General features: G+C 39.9%; 1 protein-coding gene across 1 annotated transcript in view; it reads left to right on the forward strand.

Moving 5' to 3' along the window:
• THSD7A (thrombospondin type 1 domain containing 7A) overlaps window positions 1-18,208 on the forward strand; it is a 475,310-nt gene that overhangs the window by 237,000 nt on the left and 220,102 nt on the right. Inside the window, exons 3-4 of the mRNA XM_032760458.2 lie at window positions 5,720-5,968; window positions 8,588-8,769. Coding sequence (XP_032616349.1) covers window positions 5,720-5,968; window positions 8,588-8,769 — 431 coding nt within the window. The remainder of the gene's footprint in view (window positions 1-5,719; window positions 5,969-8,587; window positions 8,770-18,208) is intronic.

Here is an 18,208-nt window from a genome sequence, read left to right on the forward strand (position 1 = left end):
ATTGTGACTTCAAAAGGCCATTCCCCCATTCTATCAATCCAGCTGCTTCAGGACGATGGGGAACATGGTAAGACCAGTGAATTCCATGAGCATGAGCCCACTGTCACACTTCTTTAGCTGTGAAGTGAGTGCCTTGGTCAGAGGCAATGCTGTGTGGAATACCATGATGGTGAATAAGACTTTCCATGAGTCCACTGATGGTAGTCTTGGCAGAAGCGTTGCGTGCAGGATAGGCAAACCCATATCAGGTATCAGTGTCTATTCCAGTGAGGACAAACCTCTGCCTTTTCCATGATAGAAGAGGTCCAGTGTAATCAACTTGCCACCAGGAAGCTGGCTAATCACCCTGAGGAATGGTGCCATATCAAATGCTCAGTGTTGGTCTCTGCTGCTGGCAAATTGGGCACTTAGCAGTGGCCATAGCCAGGTCAGCCTTGGTGAGTGGAAGTCCATGTTACTGAGCCCATCCATAACCTCCATCCATGCCACTATGGCACTTTGTTCATGGGCCCACTGGGCGATGACAGGGGTGGCTGGGGAAAGAGGCTGAATGGTGCCCACAGAATAGGTCATCCTATCCAGTTGATTGTTAAAATCCTCCTCTGCTGAGGTCACCCATTGGTGAGCACTCACATGGGATACAAATATCTTCACAGTTGATGACCACTCAGAGAGTTTCATCCATATACCTCTTCCGCAAATTTCTTTGTCACCAATTTTCCAATCATGCTTCTTCCAAGTCCCTGACCATCCAGCCAAACCATTGGCTACACAAATGAATCAGTATATAATCACACATCAGGCCATTTCTCCTCCCATGCAAAGTGCACCACCAGGTGCACTGCTCAAAGTTCTGCTCACTGGTAAGATTTCCCTTCACTGCTGTCTTGAGGGATGTCCTAGACAGGGGCTATAGTGCTGCAGCTGTCCACTTTCAGGTGGTGCCTGTATATGGTGCAGAACCATCGGTGAGCACTCACATTTTTTTGAGACGGAGTCTCGCTCTGTCGCCCAGGCTGGAGTGCAGTGGCACGATCTCGGCTCACTGCAAGCTCCGCCTCCCAGATTCACGCCATTCTCCTGCCTCAGCCTCCTGAGTAGCTGGGACTACAGGCGCCCGCCACCGCACCTGGCTAATTTTTTGTATTTTTACTAGAGACAGGGTTTCACTGTGTTAACCAGGATGGTTTCAATTTCCTGACCTCGTGATCCGCCCACCTCGGCCTCCCAAGCAGAACCATCTTTGAACCAGACCCTAGTCTTCTCTTCCTCTGTCACCTGATCGTAGGAAACTCCCCATGAGGCCATTGGCACAGGCTGGGGGAGAGAAGGCAGGGTGGCAAGAGTGGAGACCATGGGCATTTGAGCCACTTCCTCATGTAGCTTACTTGTGCCTTCAGGACCTGCTCTAGCCTGATCACATATATACCACATCCGTTTGATGATGGAATTCTGCTGTGCATGATCCACTTTATGGCTAGATGGGTCAGAAGCACCCAGTACATGATAGGCAGTTCAAGTCATGGAGACTTGATGCCCTATAATCAAACGTTCAATTTCCACCAAAGCCCAGTAACGGGTCAAGAGCTGTCTCTCAAAAGGAGAGTAGTTATCTGCAGAAGATGGCAGGGCCTTGCTCCAAAATCCTAGAGGCCTCTGATGTGATTCACCTATGGAGGCCTGCCAAAGGCTCCAAACAGTATGCCTATCTGCCACTGACAACTCAAGCACCATTGGATATGGGGGGTCATATGGCCAAGTGGCAGAGCAGCTTGCACAGCAGCCTGGACCCGTTGCAGAGCCTTCTCCTGTTCTGGACCCCACTCAAAACTGGCAGTATTTCAGGTCACTTGGTATATGGGCCAGACTAACACACCAGTTGAGGAATGTGTTCCCTCCAAAATCCAAATAAGCCCACTAGGCATTGTGCCTCTTTCTTGGTTATAGGAGGAGCCAAATGCAGCAACTTATTCTTCACCTTAGAAGGAATATCTTGACAGGCCCCACACCACTGGACCCCTAGAAATTTTACTGAGGTAGAAGGTCCCTGAATTTTAATCGGATTTATTTCCCATCCTCTAGCATGCAAATGCCTCATCAATGAGTCTAGTGTGTTTGCTACTTCTAGATCTAGATCTCACTGGATCTAATCAGCATAAAGTCATCAATGTAATGGACCAGTGTGATACTTTGTGGAAGTGAAAAGCAATCAAGGTCTCTCTGAATAAGATGATGACACAAAGCTGGAGAGTTGATATACCCCGAGGTAGGACAGTAAAGGTATACTGCTGGCCTTGCCAGCTGAAGGCAAATTGTTTCTGATGGGCCTTATGGACACGAATGGAGAAAAGGCACTTGCCATGTCAATGGCTGCATACCAGGTACCAGGAGATGTGTTAATTTGTTCAAGCAATGAAGCCACATCTGGTACAGCAACTGCAATTGGAGTTGCCACTTGATTAACCTTACGATAATCCACTGTCATTCTCCAAGATCCATCTGTCTTCTGCACAGGCCAAATGGGAGAGTCGAACAGGGATGTGGTAGGAATCACTACCCCTGCGTCTTTCAAGTCCTTGATGGTGGCACTAATCTCCTCAATCCCTCCAACTATTTGATATTGTTTTTGATTTAATATTTTTCTAGGTAGAGGCAGCTCTAAAGGCTTCTGTTTGGCCTTTCCCACCATAATAGCCCTCACCCTACCAGTCAGGGAGCCAATGTGGGGGTTCTGTCCGCTGCTAAGTATGTCTATGCCAATCATGCATTCTGGCACTGGGGAAACAACCACAGGATGAATCCCAGGAACCACTGGACCCACTGTAAGTTGGACCTGAGCTAAAACTCTATTAGTTACCTGACCTCAATATGCCCCTATTTTAACTGGAGGACCACAGTGATGTTTTGGGTCCCCTGGAATCAATGTCAGCTCTGAGCCAGTGTCCAGTAGTCCCCAAAATGTCTGATCATTTCCCTTTCCCAATGCACAGTTACGCAGGTAAAAGGCCAGAGGTTTCCTTGGGGAAGGATGGAAGAAAGATTAACAGCATAAATTGTCCATAATGTAGTGGTGTTCTTCCCCAAGAGGACCTAGCCTGCCTTTCATTCAAGAGGTTCTGCATCTGTAAACTGGCTCAAGCCTGGAAATTGATTGAGGGGCCATGATTCTCTGTTTTTATAATTCAAATGTCTTTTGTCCATTTGACCTAGAAGTTTTCTGCCTATATAAATTAAGTAGGAATACAGTAGGCTTCCTATCAATTTCACTTCTAGGAACACTATGATTAATTAACCAGTGCCAGAGCTCTACATGGGTCAGACTATTCTGATTGCTGCCTTGCCTCTGCTGTCCATTACGATAGCTATGCCAGCCTTGCCTTTGATGGTTGAGTGCCACCACTTGGCCCTTGCCACCTCAGGATCCAATTATTCTCGTTGTATTTAAATTTTGTAGTTGAGTGACTATGGTTTCCACTGTTAGATCTGACATACAGAGAAGAGCAATTACAGGGCTTTTCAAAGATGCAGGTGCTGCCCTCACAAATCTATTTTGCAAGACATTGGTCAAGGGTATATCTTCTGGACCTCCTAGCTGGGATGAGTAGGTATAAAGTGACTAATCCACTCCACCATCCCAATCTCCCTAAGGCTTTGGATCCCTTCCTCTACATTAAACCAGGGGAGATCAGGCATTTCCAGCTCTCTCACAATGGGCCATCTTTTATCCATATTTTAGCTAACCAAGCAAATAAACCGTTAGAACCTTTTTTAACTCCCCAAGCTGCAACATTGAATGCAGAGTCCCTACTTAGTGGGCCCAAATCAATAAATTCAGCCTGACCCAACTCTATCTTCCTTCCACCATTACCCCACACTCTTAATATCCATTTCCATGCCTGTTCTCCAGATTTCTTTTATATTAATTAGAGAATTCAAGCAGTTCTCAAATGTAGCACATCTCCTCATGGGTCACACTCTCAACCTCACCTCTAGGGACCTGCCAGGACTTTAGTCTAGTTGTAGGTCTAGAAGCAAACAGAGGTGCTGGGGGTGGCTCCTGAGGAGAATCAACATTATCTTGTCTGGCAACTGTCTCAGCAGAGGCCATCACTGTTGCCTCAGGTAGTGCAAGGTTTATCTCCTCAGACAAAGGTGGAAAGGCTGATGGCAGCGTGGGTTGGGGAGTGGATGTTGTGACTACTGGGGATGGGGAAGCTGTTTCTTCTGGCAGAAAAGATTCATCAGAGTTTACAAACTCAGTATCCCCAGCTTCATCAGGGTCCCCCCACACGTCTGCATTCCAAGTTGCAGGGTCTCATTCTTTTCCAATCAATGCCCTCACTTTAACAGTAGACACCTGGTGAGGCTGTGCATGCATCTTTCCTTGCAGATGACCCACTCACATGATAAGAGCTTGTATCTGTTTTTCCACAATTTCAGCTCTTTCTCAACAGAAGATAAGTCTCTCACTCAGGACAATCTTAGCAGATTTGAGGCTCAGTATCTGCTTCTGAAGCTAGGAGTTAGAATCCCTGAATTCATGATTTTCTTTCATCACTTTTCCACTGAACTTAGGAGCAATGAACTAGCTTCATTATGTTTCTTGGTTCTCCACATATGGTCAAAGGTATTATGTACAGAGTCACTAAACTCCTTGCCTCTCACGAGCAATGAATCAGGAGCATCAAATGCATTTATTTTGCATAACTCCCTAAACAGTTCACACCAAGGACTATGAGTGTTCTCCATACTATTAGAAGTAAAGTCCTTAGCATTTTGGGGTCTAATATTAAGCAGCCAACTCCAGAAATCCCAAAACCAATGAAAGAATTCCATCCTTAATATTCTACTCCTCTAGAACCACTCCTGGTACGAAAATCTGTCTTAGTCAGGGTTCTCTAGAGGGACAGAACTAATAGGATAGATATATGTATAAAGTGTAGTTTATTAAGTATTATCTCACATGATCACAAGGTCCCACAATAGGCCGTCTGCAAGCTGAGGAGCAAGGAGAGCCAGTCTGAGTTCCACAGCTGAAGAACTTGGAGTCTGATGTTCGAGGGCAGGAAGCATCCAGCACGGGAGAAAGATGTAGTTTGAGAGGTTAGGCCAGTCTAGTCTTTTCACGTTTTTGTGATTGCTTTATATTCTAGCCGCACTGGCAGCTGATTAGATGATGTCCACTCAGATTAAGTGTGGGTCTGCCTTTCCCAGCCAGTGACTCAAATGTTAATCTCCTTTGGCAACACCCTCACAGACATGCCCAGGACCAATACTTCGCATGCTTCAATCCAATCAATTTGACACTCAGTATTAACCATCACACTTATGCAGGCATATTTACTTGATTCCCTTAACAGAGTGGAAATTAGCATATGTTAACAGTTCTTGGTTCCTCATTTTCTAAGTTAAAACAAGTCTGGAATGAGTAAAATGAACAGTATAGTAAACTTAGCTTTAGCTAATTTTACTTAATTCTCTTTATTTTCTATTTCCTATGAATGGTTTAACAACTCTTAGAAAACAGAATAATATGCAAATGTTAGCTTTGAGTCTAACTGCTTTTCCACATCATAAATGTTGATGTATTTTCAGTGAAATTGGAATCATACCTCCAAGTAGAAATAAAAATGCCCAAGCTGATTCACTCTTGAGTGTAGAAGACAAAGTTCATAACTGCCTGTGAGTCTGTAATGAGAATATCAATGCTCTTTTACAGCTTTTGCCAGCAAGAGAAGCTTCCAATGACCTTCCAGTCCTGTGTGATCTCCAAAGAGTGCCAGGTTTCCGAGTGGTCAGAGTGGAGCCCCTGCTCAAAAACATGCCATGACATGGTGTCCCCTGCAGGCACTCGTGTAAGGACACGAACCATCAGACAGTTTCCCATTGGCAGTGAAAAGGAGTGTCCAGAACTTGAGGAAAAAGAACCTTGTTTGTCTCAAGGAGATGGAGTTGTCCCCTGTGCCACGTGAGTAAATAAAGAAGGGTAGGGTGTCTGCCCAAACTACATTTGCTCAGCTATTTGATTTTGACTGAACAGTATTCCGAGCAACAGTAATTTTTACACATAAAAAAAATCTTTACAAGCAGTATCCTTAAAAAAAACCGATTTCACAGAATAAAAGTGTCTCTGACAAACTAAATCTCCATGAAATTTTTAGCACCAATTCTATGTTTATGATGTTTATGTATTCTCTATAGTAGGAGTTGCCAAAATTTTTCTGTAAAGGGGTAGGTAGTTAAAATATTAAGCTTTGCAGGCCATACGTGTCTCTATTGCAATGACTCAACACTGCTATTGGAGCTAGAGGTAATACGTAAACAACTGAGTGTGACTGTGTTCCAATAAAATTTTATTTATATAAAAAAAGTGGCAGGTTTATTTGATCTTGGGCCACAGTTTGTCAACTTCCCTTCCACAAGGTAAAATAAACTTTCCAAATATAGATTATCGTTAACTATTAAAATTCAGTACTTTGTATAACAAATCCTATTCAATAGAGTAAAATACTACATCAAAATAACAAGACTTTAAGTTCCATGAGGACAAAGATTGTGCTTACTAATGTTGGGAAAAGGGTTGGGTTTTTTGCTTGTTTGCTTTTTGTTTAATTACTAGCATATATCACAGTGCCTGATACAAAATAAGTGTTCAATAAATATTGATTGAATTCAGATTAAATAAGACTCATTCTGAAACATTTGGCAGTATGACAGTATTAAAATTTCCAAGTTATTATTGTGAATTATTTTGGTAATAGCAATATTTCAGCTTAATCTGTATATAGGATATTTATAAAGCAACTTATATTGGTTTTTCAATAGAGATGTGTGAACTTCATTGAGAGCATCTCTGGATTATTCCAAACATTTAAAGAACATGCATATAGCTAGATCTTTATGAACCAGTGGGGAGGCAAATTACTACTACCACTATTCCTATAACAACAACAAAAAAATAGTAATGTTTTATACCAGATATATAATTCTGCAGCACTTTGGACTCATCCATTGTGCTCTAATGTAAAAAGTGACTGAAATCTCCACAGAGAATTTCCTTCCCAATGTCTCTGCCTATCCCACTGATTGTTCTGGTTCCTCTCCACATAATAGGCTCAAGGAAGTTGCCAGGATTTCCTGTGTTTTCTCTCTTATGAGTTTCTTCTATTTTTGTCGCAAGCTAGGTGCTTTATTCTTTTTCTTCTCAGATATTCAAACACAATTAACAAAATAAATATATATCCTTGAGTATCTTTCTCCATGCCCTTTTTTGGGGGTAGCATTTTTCATAGAATGTGTAACCAATTTACATTATTGACAGACTATTTCTCTCATTGGACTTTTTGGCGTGACCTAAATCAGAACTTCAATTTATTTAAAACAATTATTGCAAGTCCCTTAACAAATGATCTATTTGGTTTTGATTCCTTCCCCTTCAGTCCCCAAACCAGGCATCAATTATCCGTGTTTCTATAATTGACCTGAGTGCTGCACTTCCTTTATAAATTAATGTCAGGTGTTGTTTCTTCATGACCCAGTCCCACAATTCGTTAAGCAACAAATCCCCACTTATAAAATTTAAAAACAGGCATGAAGTTCCTCTTTACTGTCACAAAACCTTACCATTGACAGAGTGAAGCATCTAGATTAGACATCTGAGGGCGGTTTAACCTTCTGCCTGATTCAGGTGAATATTAGCACATCCATTTGCACCTATGTTGGCTGTTCATCTGATTACTAAGGAAGCATCTTGGTTAAAGTGGCACAAAGTGCTGCATGAGTCATGTTCTTTGTGCTTTTAGAATATCCATTTCCTTGAGGTGGAGAAATGCCATCACTTCCTATCTTCGGTGGCATCGGGAAATGTTTCCCTAGCTATCTCCTTCAATCACGTGTTGGACTGACAATCCCCTGACATTTCTCTCACATCATAATCTTGACTGGAGCTTTAATTGAGCATCATAGATCTTCTTTCCTGTGCTCCACTGATGAGAAGTGCCACCTCTTTGCATCATGCATCAGCACTCATTAGGAATGCTCAGTGCTACAAAAAAAAAAAAAAAAAAAAATCTTATTCTTGACAATAAAGAGAAAACTCTGATTTATTGTCTTATAATTTTTAACCCTAATACAACAATTATAATCTTGCTACACTGTGCAGTTTTCATTTATTTTGTAAAAGGCAAAGCAAATGTTTTGGTTCACCATTACTCAGAATGTTGCCCATTTTCATATTCAATCCTCCTTTGTTTATAGGCAACAATAAAGGGCAAGCCTGGGTTCAGCTTAATTGAACATAAAATTTCATGTTTTCAGCATTATGCTCCCTTTTCATAAAATATTTATAAGTAACTTCCAGTAATTGCAATTGAAACAGGATCACCCTAAATTTAACCCCTCATTAAATGGAGCACTGCAGAGCATAAAGAAGGAGTTGAAACCAAATATGCACCATAGATATAGTCTACGATGGACTCTCTGAGAAATGCTTTTGAGACTAATTTTCGTTAAAACAAAGTATGACAGGAGTAGAGAAATATGTCATTCAATAATTATGGTTGCTGCTGCTGGTGTTTTCTTTCTTTAGGTATAGCTGGAGAACTACAGAGTGGACTGAGTGCCGTGTGGACCCTTTGCTCAGTCAGCAGGACAAGAGGCGCGGTAACCAGACGGCCCTCTGTGGAGGGGGCATCCAGACCCGAGAGGTGTACTGCGTGCAGGCCAATGAAAACCTCCTCTCACAATTAAGTACCCACAAGAACAAAGAAGGTAACCTTTGCTTTTTTCTCAAGGATTCACTCATGAAGACTGACTGAGCATGTGATTGCTCTGAAGGGATATATACACAGCCATCTGGGTCATGAAAGCTGCATTTCTGTTCACACTGTGGTTGGTATTCACTATGGTAAACAGTAATCCACATTATGGTTATGAAAATATTTAATACAACTCCATCTTTGGTCAGTTCTGGTTTACTGACAAGTTTCTTTAAAATTTTGACTTAAAGGACTTCTTGACTCAACCTCTTCATCAAACTTTAGCAGGAATAATTTAAAAACTAGACTAAAAATTTATCTGTAAATATACACATATCATACAAATATATATTCTAAATTCCAAAATTATATAAGAAGTAAAACCTGCTTGTCAAAAAAAATCTTATTTGGATAAAATGTGGTTAAAAATAATTATGATATTGAATAAAATTGCCAATTTCAATTTAAATAAGTACAGAATAGAAACTACAGTAAAAGAAAACTTTAACCCAAAGGCATTTTTTAAAACTCTTCAATTGTTTGGCAAATATATCTTTTTTTAAATTAAATCTGTTTCAGGACCAGATATAGTAAGTGTACAAAAGAATAATTGAATCCAATATGGCCCAAGCTAAAACTATATATTTTAGATATTAATATGACTCTAAAATTATCATAATTATTTGATTAAGTGTATATTGAATTAGTACATCTTAAGTTCACACACAAATATGAACATTTTTAAGCAGTACTGTAAGCAGTCTTTATCTTCTTTACCTTCTGTCTGAGGAACAGCAGGACTTCTTTCACTGACCCATTGAACGTATATTAACATATACAATTTAAGAGAGTGCGGATAGAAATACCAATACAGATTGCATGTCATGGAAGTCCTCAAAGTCATTAGGAGAGCATGTAGGCAACCAGTAATTAAAATGCAATATGCTATGTCATACAACTAAGTTTCAGAATGAACATAAGGGAGTAGTAGAAACAGAGCCCTTTATGGAGGGAGTGGCACTTGAGCTGAATGATGACAGAGACACTACTTACGGGGAAGCATGGCAAGAGTGCAAGAGGGAGTTCATTTCAGGCAAGGGAACAGTGTGTATTAAGGCACAATGCTAAAGAAAAGCAAAAACAAAGGGCAAATCTCACCAATAAAGATGAGTGTGTTGTATTTGGCAGGTTATGGAGCGGGGAGGGGAGGAAAGGAGATGAGAGGTAAGGATTGAATTTCTTAGAAAATACCTTGGTAGAAAAAGAAGGATAAAGGCCCTATTTGATACCATCAAATGAAATACCAAAAAGGAGAATATTTTGGGAAGGAATATGAGCAAAAATGATCAGAAAATAAGGTGAAGAACCAACAGAAATGAATGTTTTAAAAACCAAAGAAGAGATGGCTTCTCTGCCCCTCCCAAAAAGGACTGACACCAGTGACCAGTAATTCATGGAAGATAAAAACTGAAGTTTTGCAGTTGCAACTTTCAAAATTTAATTGTTCTGTATCCACTAACTTTACACAGCATGTCAACTCATTTAGGAGTCTAGCCTAGGGATACATTTTACTACTAATGTATCTTGAGGTTATAAGGAAGTAGCATAAAACATGTAATGTTAGTACATTAATATTTTCTTGGCCACTTTAATGGCTGCATTTTAACACTCTTAAGTAGATTTATTATAGCAGTCTTTCCAGGGTAGTATAATTTCATTGCTATAGGTAGATCAGATTTTAGTTTTGGAATGTCAATTATGTCCTGTAGGTTATTACTTTCCAAAGATCCTTCAGGATTCTGAATTGCAACTGGGTATTTTTTTAAAGCATTTTCTTTTAGAGCTCCCCCCTACCACTGCTAAACCACTGCAGACCCCGAAAAAAGTCATAGAAAAAGAAGGAATATTGAAAGAATGTCATTATTAAGATGTAGTTGTTAGACTAAAGCAAATGCCAAAGCAAAGGTCAATAGATATGGAAGTAATTAATTCACCTAAAATTAATATTTATCGTGTAAATATGTAACGTGAATAATTTAGGAATGTGTGTCCTTTCATATCAAATACCAAGAATACTAATGAACTTCTTAAAGTCTTTGCAAAAACAGTTGATTCTCCCTAAAAATGTAGCATTTATTGCACCAAATTTAGACTCTGTTGGTTTCTCCCTGGCAGCACTTAACATTTCCCCTTAGGAAACATATTCAGCATACCAGCATCCCAGGGGTGACATGCGAAGTCTATAAATATGTGTGAATGGAGAACAATTAGGCTGTGGGCTTGAAGATCATTCACACTCGATGGTCAGTCATGTTCATATGAAAGAATAAAAGCTTATCTTATAAAAGAGAGAAATCCCTCAAAACAACTCCCCCAACTAATAAGAAGACACTCATTTCAAGAATCCATGACTGTGTAACCATGAACAACCTGTACTATGAACAACTCAGTTTTACTTAAAGAACCATCTACACTGTTCTTTTTGTAGATTCACACCATGTGTTCTCTAGATGACTTGTTTTCACATGTAACCAAGACGTGAAAAAGACCCTAACACAAAACAAAATACTTTAACTCAAAAATAAAATTTATTAGTACAAAACATACTGAAAGCAAGTGATATGAAATTTATGTAAACTTCCTTTATTAACTTGGTGCATTGTGTTACACAGGGGAATGGTACTACCTTAGCACAAAGGCAGGAAGCATTAATGACTTTTTTACTCATTGGTATATTCCATACTACTAAGTGACACACACCATAAGGGACAGAAAAATTCTTATCCTTGGAGTTAATACATTTAATTTCCAAAATAATAAAATGTATCTTATTAAAGTACTCACAAGGTCTTTAGTATAATATTCACAATTTAGTATGCTATTTATGTCAGTGGAATTATATCATCAGAACATACCCTAAGTTGGAGATAGTACTTGTAAACAGTAGGAACAAATATATCTAATCGATATTGGAGAGTATCTGTATTTTATTATTGCACTGCTCTTAGCTGTAGGTAATCCTCCCAATCCTGACAACTATTCCCCCACAATATTCAGGTGAGCAGAATTTCCGCTATATCATTTCCGTAGAAGAAAGCCTTGACAAGTTCCCCACTTCCCCTTGACAAGTTCCCTTGACAGTTTTTGTTCAGCCAGTTGATCAGATTTCCAGTAGGCTGTGAAGAATGCCCAGCTTATGCTGGCGTGAAATCTACCCTTATCAGAATATGACAGGAAGAGGCCTTGCCTGTGGGGAGGTTATCTGTATGAGTCCTAGAAAGCTGATGAACATGTTGCTGATCACTGGATGCATGGAAGTAAATTGATTTTTTTAGAGTTCAAAGTAAAATGAAAGTAGATTTTACCTATAGAAACTCAAGAAACTCTTCCATTTAGTACAGCTTGAACGTGTTTTTAAATGAGGGAAACTGAAAGTATTGGTTATAAGGCACCATTAAGTTTACAGTGACTTATAGGAAACTTCAGAGCATTACTCTGTAGAAAACATATTAAAAATCCACACTAACATCTGGATATTGTCTGTGGGATTGAGGGTTATTAAGAAAGACAGCCTAGATAATAAGTCTGTATGATGACATAGCAGCAGAAAGGATTGGAGGATCAATGGGAAGATAGGTGGAGGGATGGATGATTGAACTGTGAATGGATAGATGGAAAGATAAGTAAAAAACTCACATTTCCTCATGCTCAACCACGAAATAAGAAAATAAAATAGCCACACCCTTGCTAAATGGAAAGTAAATTATTTATCACTGTATTTTGTCTACGGTTTCCACACATAAACCCACTTTAGAAAAAGCTTTTTGGAAAAAGAGAAAAGAAAGGCTATGCTTATGGTGCTATTTTCCTGTTATTTTAAAAAGTAAATATCAGAGTGTGTTGAAGTCTAGTGCTGTGTCTTTCCTATTCCTCACTTTTGAAACAAAAGGTAGGTAAGAATATTTTACATGATAGTTCCACCCAAAGTGTGTATCAGGGAACCATGGGTCGCTGATACCTAAGAGAGTCCCCATAGATTCTCAGATGCAATCCTTAAGTCATTTAGGAAAGGGAGTGGTTTATTTTTACTTTCTATTTTGCTAAAAATATATCAAACCTGTCCCATGAAGAAAAATGATTTCATGTTTTTGACTTTCCGTAACGCCATTATGTAGATGTAAATTACAGGAAAACAAGATTTTTAAATTTACTGACTTCTAAAACTTTCACTAGTATGCTATAATTATACAAACAGGCATATAAAGTTTGGCTATGAACACTTTTTGAGAATAATAGAAGTATAAATGCTCCATAATTTATTGTGTTTCTAAGCATACCACTTTCTGCTCATCTTAATGTGGTAAATGAAAAAGAACTAGAACCCACGATGGCTACAGCTTGGAAACACAATGCACTGTAAATGCAGTGGGATGTAAAAAGCACTGGAAAATAATACAGCAGGTCCTCAAATATATATGCTGTTTTGTCCATGAACATTTTGTCATAACATTGACGAGAAAAAAAAAAAAATTGATTCCCAGCTGAGGAATGTGGAGTCTGCGTGTTCCTCCCACGTCTGCATGGGTATTTTGGTTTGCTCACATGCCTCAGAGATGTTCACATCAGGTGAATTGACATGTCTACGGAGTCCCTGTCTGAGTGAGTGTGGGTGTGTGTGAGTGCACCCTGAGATGGGATGGCGTGTTGTCTAGCCACAGTTCCCACCTTGCTCCCTAAACTGACGGAATAGGTTCTGGCCACCCACGACCCTGGACTGGAATAATTAGGTAATGAATGATCTTACTTGTTTTTAATCTTTCTTAAGTGTATGTACAGCTTAGATTTATTTCAATGTTTAATATTAAAAGTGTTTTGGTCTTTATTTAGAAGTTTAGTGATGTTTTTGTGACCAGAAATATGCTGTGGGAACTTAACTCTCTTGTTTATATCAATTAGCCTATGGAGAAATGAGTCCTCTTTTAACGATGATTAGTCAAGGCTTCCAAGAACCTATTGGTGACGTTAAATGAGGACTTACTGTATATAATAATTAAAACATAGGAATCCCCAAAGGAATCAGAGCCTCCTTGTTAGCCAGTCCTCTGTATATCTTGTGGGAGAGAACAGCTTTTACCCTATGAAATTACTCTGTGATCAGTGGACTACAAAATGGAAAGTGAGATGTCAAGAGGTTCAGCTATTGGGGTAAAAGGTAATAAAAACTCATGCTGGGAATTAGATTAAGGTAGTTAGTTGTCTACCCAGAGGTAACGTAAGAGTTTTTATTGGAGAAACAGCTTACTGATAAGACTTTGGGAAGTATTCAACCAAAAAGGCAATCAGAGAAACATATCATGAGGCAGCTCAGAAGTCAGATAAACATGAGTACTGTGCTTTATACCTTTGACTTGGTAGGTTTTTAGTAAACATTTGCTGTTTGATATATTTACTGTTCCCTTTATAAAATGGTACAATTTCTTTTAATTTGTCTGAAAATTATCTCTTTGAATATTTCAAATATCCACCCCCACTTCCTTAAATTCTGTTTCACAAAGAGGCTATATTCACACTCACACTGCCTTTTATCTCTGAATATGGAACTGTTTACACCTCTGAATTTGAATAGAGGACACATGATCTAGTCCTTAGATCAAATGACATGAGTCAAGATTCACACACCTTGTTTTCAGTTTGAACACTAATTTAAGAGAACAGTTTTTATTTCTTTTATCTTTTCTAATTATAGTATATACTTTAAAAGTCTTTTAACTTTTCATCTTAAGGCTATTTTCAATAGAACCCCAGATAGAAAATCAGGAAACCTGGTTTTCATTTCTGCTTGGCATGTATTCTTAGGTACATTACTTAACTTTATTTGCCTGAAGTTACCTATTTATAAATTACTCTTCTGTTCCTATTCAAGCTATGTGACAGACTAGCTTACATGAAAAAACAGCCTTTATATAACACCTAGTCAAGATTCACACACTTGGAATATATTGTTTGGGGAAAAAGGTAGAAACATTAAACACTCTTATATTTTATTAGTTCATTATGCATGTTAAAAATTTAAGAGTATGAAGTAAAAATACATATTTTGGTTTAATAACTACTAATATATTTCTATAATTATGTATTATACAGTAATATAATCAATTATTAATAAGTAATGTGCATATATATGTTTTTCAATGTTGTTTTAAATTATCTTAAGGGCAGAACTGAGGTCTTGACTAACTAAATGATTCCCCAGAACAAACCAGCAAGGCTGAGCTGCTGATGCTTTCTGTGGTTGCCCTTGGGTGGGGATGGTACAGGAAAAGGGTTACACATTTTGGGAACCTAGGAGGAGTGAAGCCAATAAGGAGCATGACACAGAAACTTTATCCAGAGAAAGAGAACACAGGCAAAAATACTGCATTACTTCATTAATCTCAAAGGATAATCAAGTAAGTAGAGAAACTCAACTTACCTGTAGAGGCAGATGACAATCAAATAGGTCAGCCTCAGTCTTAACTTAGGAGAAAAATAAGACTCACTAAGAATTCCAATTATGGGCCTGTATTCATATTGGTTTTAGTTTCAAATTTATGCTTACTTCTGTGAGTCCAAAAACTGCAAAGCTGAGAAATTAATATAAGAAATTGTATCATTCCACTGGTACTACTAGAATGCCTGAAATAAACAAATGCAAAAACTCTCTAGATGAGAATGCCTTAACCTAAAGCACAGGGTTTACCCCTGTAAACTTCACTATCCAAAATTATGAATTATGCAAGGAAAAATAATCCATCATAAACAGGATTTAAAATGCCTAACAAACAGTAAGATTAGACTCCCAAGATTGGAAATACTGTATTAGAAACAGCAGATAGAGGCCAGGCATGGTGACTCATGCCTGTAATCCCACTACTTTGTGAGGCTGAGGCGGGTGGATAGCTTGAGTCTGGGAGTTCGAGACCAGACTGTGCAACATGGTGAAACTTTGTCTCTACCAAAAAAATATAAAAACTGCCAGGCATGATGGCATGCACCTGTAGTCCCATCTACACAGGAGGCTGAGGTAAGAGGATCTCTTGAGCCCAGGAAGTGGAGATTGCAGTTAGCCAAGATTGTGCCACTGCATTCCAGCCTGGGCGACAGAGAAAGACCCTGTCTCAAAACAAACAAAAAAGCAGATAGAGACCATAAAATGCTTAAAACTTATTAAAGATTTAAAGGAAAAACTTTACAAGATTAAAAATAATAAGTCAGAATACAAAAGACCAATTTTTTAAAATAGTAGTTTTAGAACTGAAAAACACATTCATTGGAAATAAATAAATGGGTATTTTGGACAGATTGAGCTAAAGAGTTATTAGCAAACTGAAGACAAAAATAAGGAAATCATTAAATATGCAACACTGAGAATAGAAGTTGAAAATAGAAGTGAGAACAGGGTGGAGCCAAGATGGCCGAATAGGAACAGCTCCGGTCTCCAGCTCCCAGCCCCAGCGACACAGAAGACAGATGATTTCTGCATTTCTGCTTGAGGTACGGGTTTCATCTCACTAGGGAGTGCCTAACAGTGGGTGCAGGACAGTCGGTGAAGCGCACTGTGCGCGAGCCGAAGCAGGGCGAGGCATTACCTCACTCGGGAAGCGCAAGGGGTCAGGGAGTTCCCTTTCCTAGTCAAAGAAAGGGGAAACAGACGGCACCTGGAATATCGGGTCAGTCCCACCCCAATACTGCGCTTTTCCAACGGGCCTGGAAAACGGCACACTAGGAGATTGTGTCCTGCACCTGGCTCGGAGGGTCCTGTGCCCACGGAGTCTCGCTGATTGCTAGCACAGCAGTCTGAGATCAAGCTGCAAGGCGGCAGCGAGGCTGGGGAGGGGCGCCCGCCATTGCCCAGGCTTGCTTAGGTAAACAAAGCAGCCAGGAAGCTCGAACTGGGTGAAGCCCACCACAGCTCAAGGAGGCCTGCCTGCCTCTATAGGCTCCACCTCTGGGGGCAGGGCACAGACAAACAAAAACTCAGCAAGAACCTCCACAGACTTAAAGGTCCCTGTCTGACTGACAGCTTTGAAGAGAGTAGTGGTTCTCCCAGCACGCAGCTGGAGATCTGAGAACGGACAGACTGCCTCCTAAAGTGGGTCCCTCACCCCTGAGCAGCCTAACTGGGAGGCACCCCCCCAGTAGGGACAGACTGACACCTCATTCAACCGGGTACTCCTCTGAGACAAAACTTTCAGACGAACTATCAGACAGCTGAATTTGTGGTCTCACGAAAATCCGCTGTTCTGCAGCCACCACTGCTGACACCCAGCAAAACAGGGTCTGGAGTGGACCTCTAGTAAACTCCAACAGACCTGCAGCTGAGGGTCCTGTCTGGTAGAAGGAAAACTAACAAACAGAAAGGACATCCACACCAAAAACCCATCTGTACATCTCCATCATCAAAGACCAAAAGTAGATAAAACCACAAAGATGGGGAAAAAACAGAACAAAAAAACTGGAAACTCTAAAAAACAGAGCACCTCTCCTCCTCCAAAGGAACGCAGTTCCTCACCAGCAACGGAAGAAAGCTGGATGGAGGATGACTTTGATGAGTTGAGAGAAGAAGGCTTCAGACGATCAAACTACTCTGAGCTACGAGAGGAAATTCAAAACAAAAGCAAAGAAGTTAAAAACTTTGAAAAAATATTAGAAGAATGGATAACTAGAATAACCAATGGAGAGAAGGGCTTAAAGGAGCTGATGGAGCTGAAAGCCAAGTTTCGAGAACTACGCGAAGATTGCAGAAGCCTCAGTAGCAGATGCGATCAACTGGAAGAAAGGGTATCGCTGATGGAAGATGAAATGAATGAAATGAAGAGAGAAGGGAAGTTTAGAGAAAAAAGAATAAAAAGAAATGAACAAAGCCTCCGAGAAATTTGGGACTATGTGAAAAGACCAAACCTACGTCTGATTGGTGTACCTGAAAATGATGGGGAGAATGGAACCAAGTTGGAAAACACTCTGCAAGATATTATCCAGGAGAACTTCCCCAATCTAGCAAGGCAGGCCAGCATTCAGATTCAGGAAATACAGAGAACGCCACAAAGATACTCCTCGAGAAGGGCAACTCCAAGACACATAATTGTCAGATTCACCAAAGTTGAAATGAAGGAAAAAATGTTAAGGGCAGCCAGAGAGAAAGGTCTGGTTACCCACAAAGGGAAGCCCATCAGACTAACAGCTGATCTCTCAGCAGAAACTCTACAAGCCAGAAGAGAGTGGGGGCCGATATTCAACATTCTTAAAGAAAAGAATTTTCAACCCAGAATTTGCTATCCCGCCAAACTAAGCTTCATAAGTGAAGGAGAAATAAAATACTTTACAGACAAGCAAACGCTGAGTGATTTTGTCACCACCAGGCCTGCCCTAAAAGAGCTCCTGAAGGAAGCACTAAACATGGAAAGGAACAACCG

This window comes from Hylobates moloch, unplaced genomic scaffold (assembly GCF_009828535.3).
Source record: "Hylobates moloch isolate HMO894 unplaced genomic scaffold, HMol_V3 SCAFFOLD_1, whole genome shotgun sequence".
In the NCBI taxonomy this organism is placed as follows: domain Eukaryota; kingdom Metazoa; phylum Chordata; class Mammalia; order Primates; family Hylobatidae; genus Hylobates; species Hylobates moloch.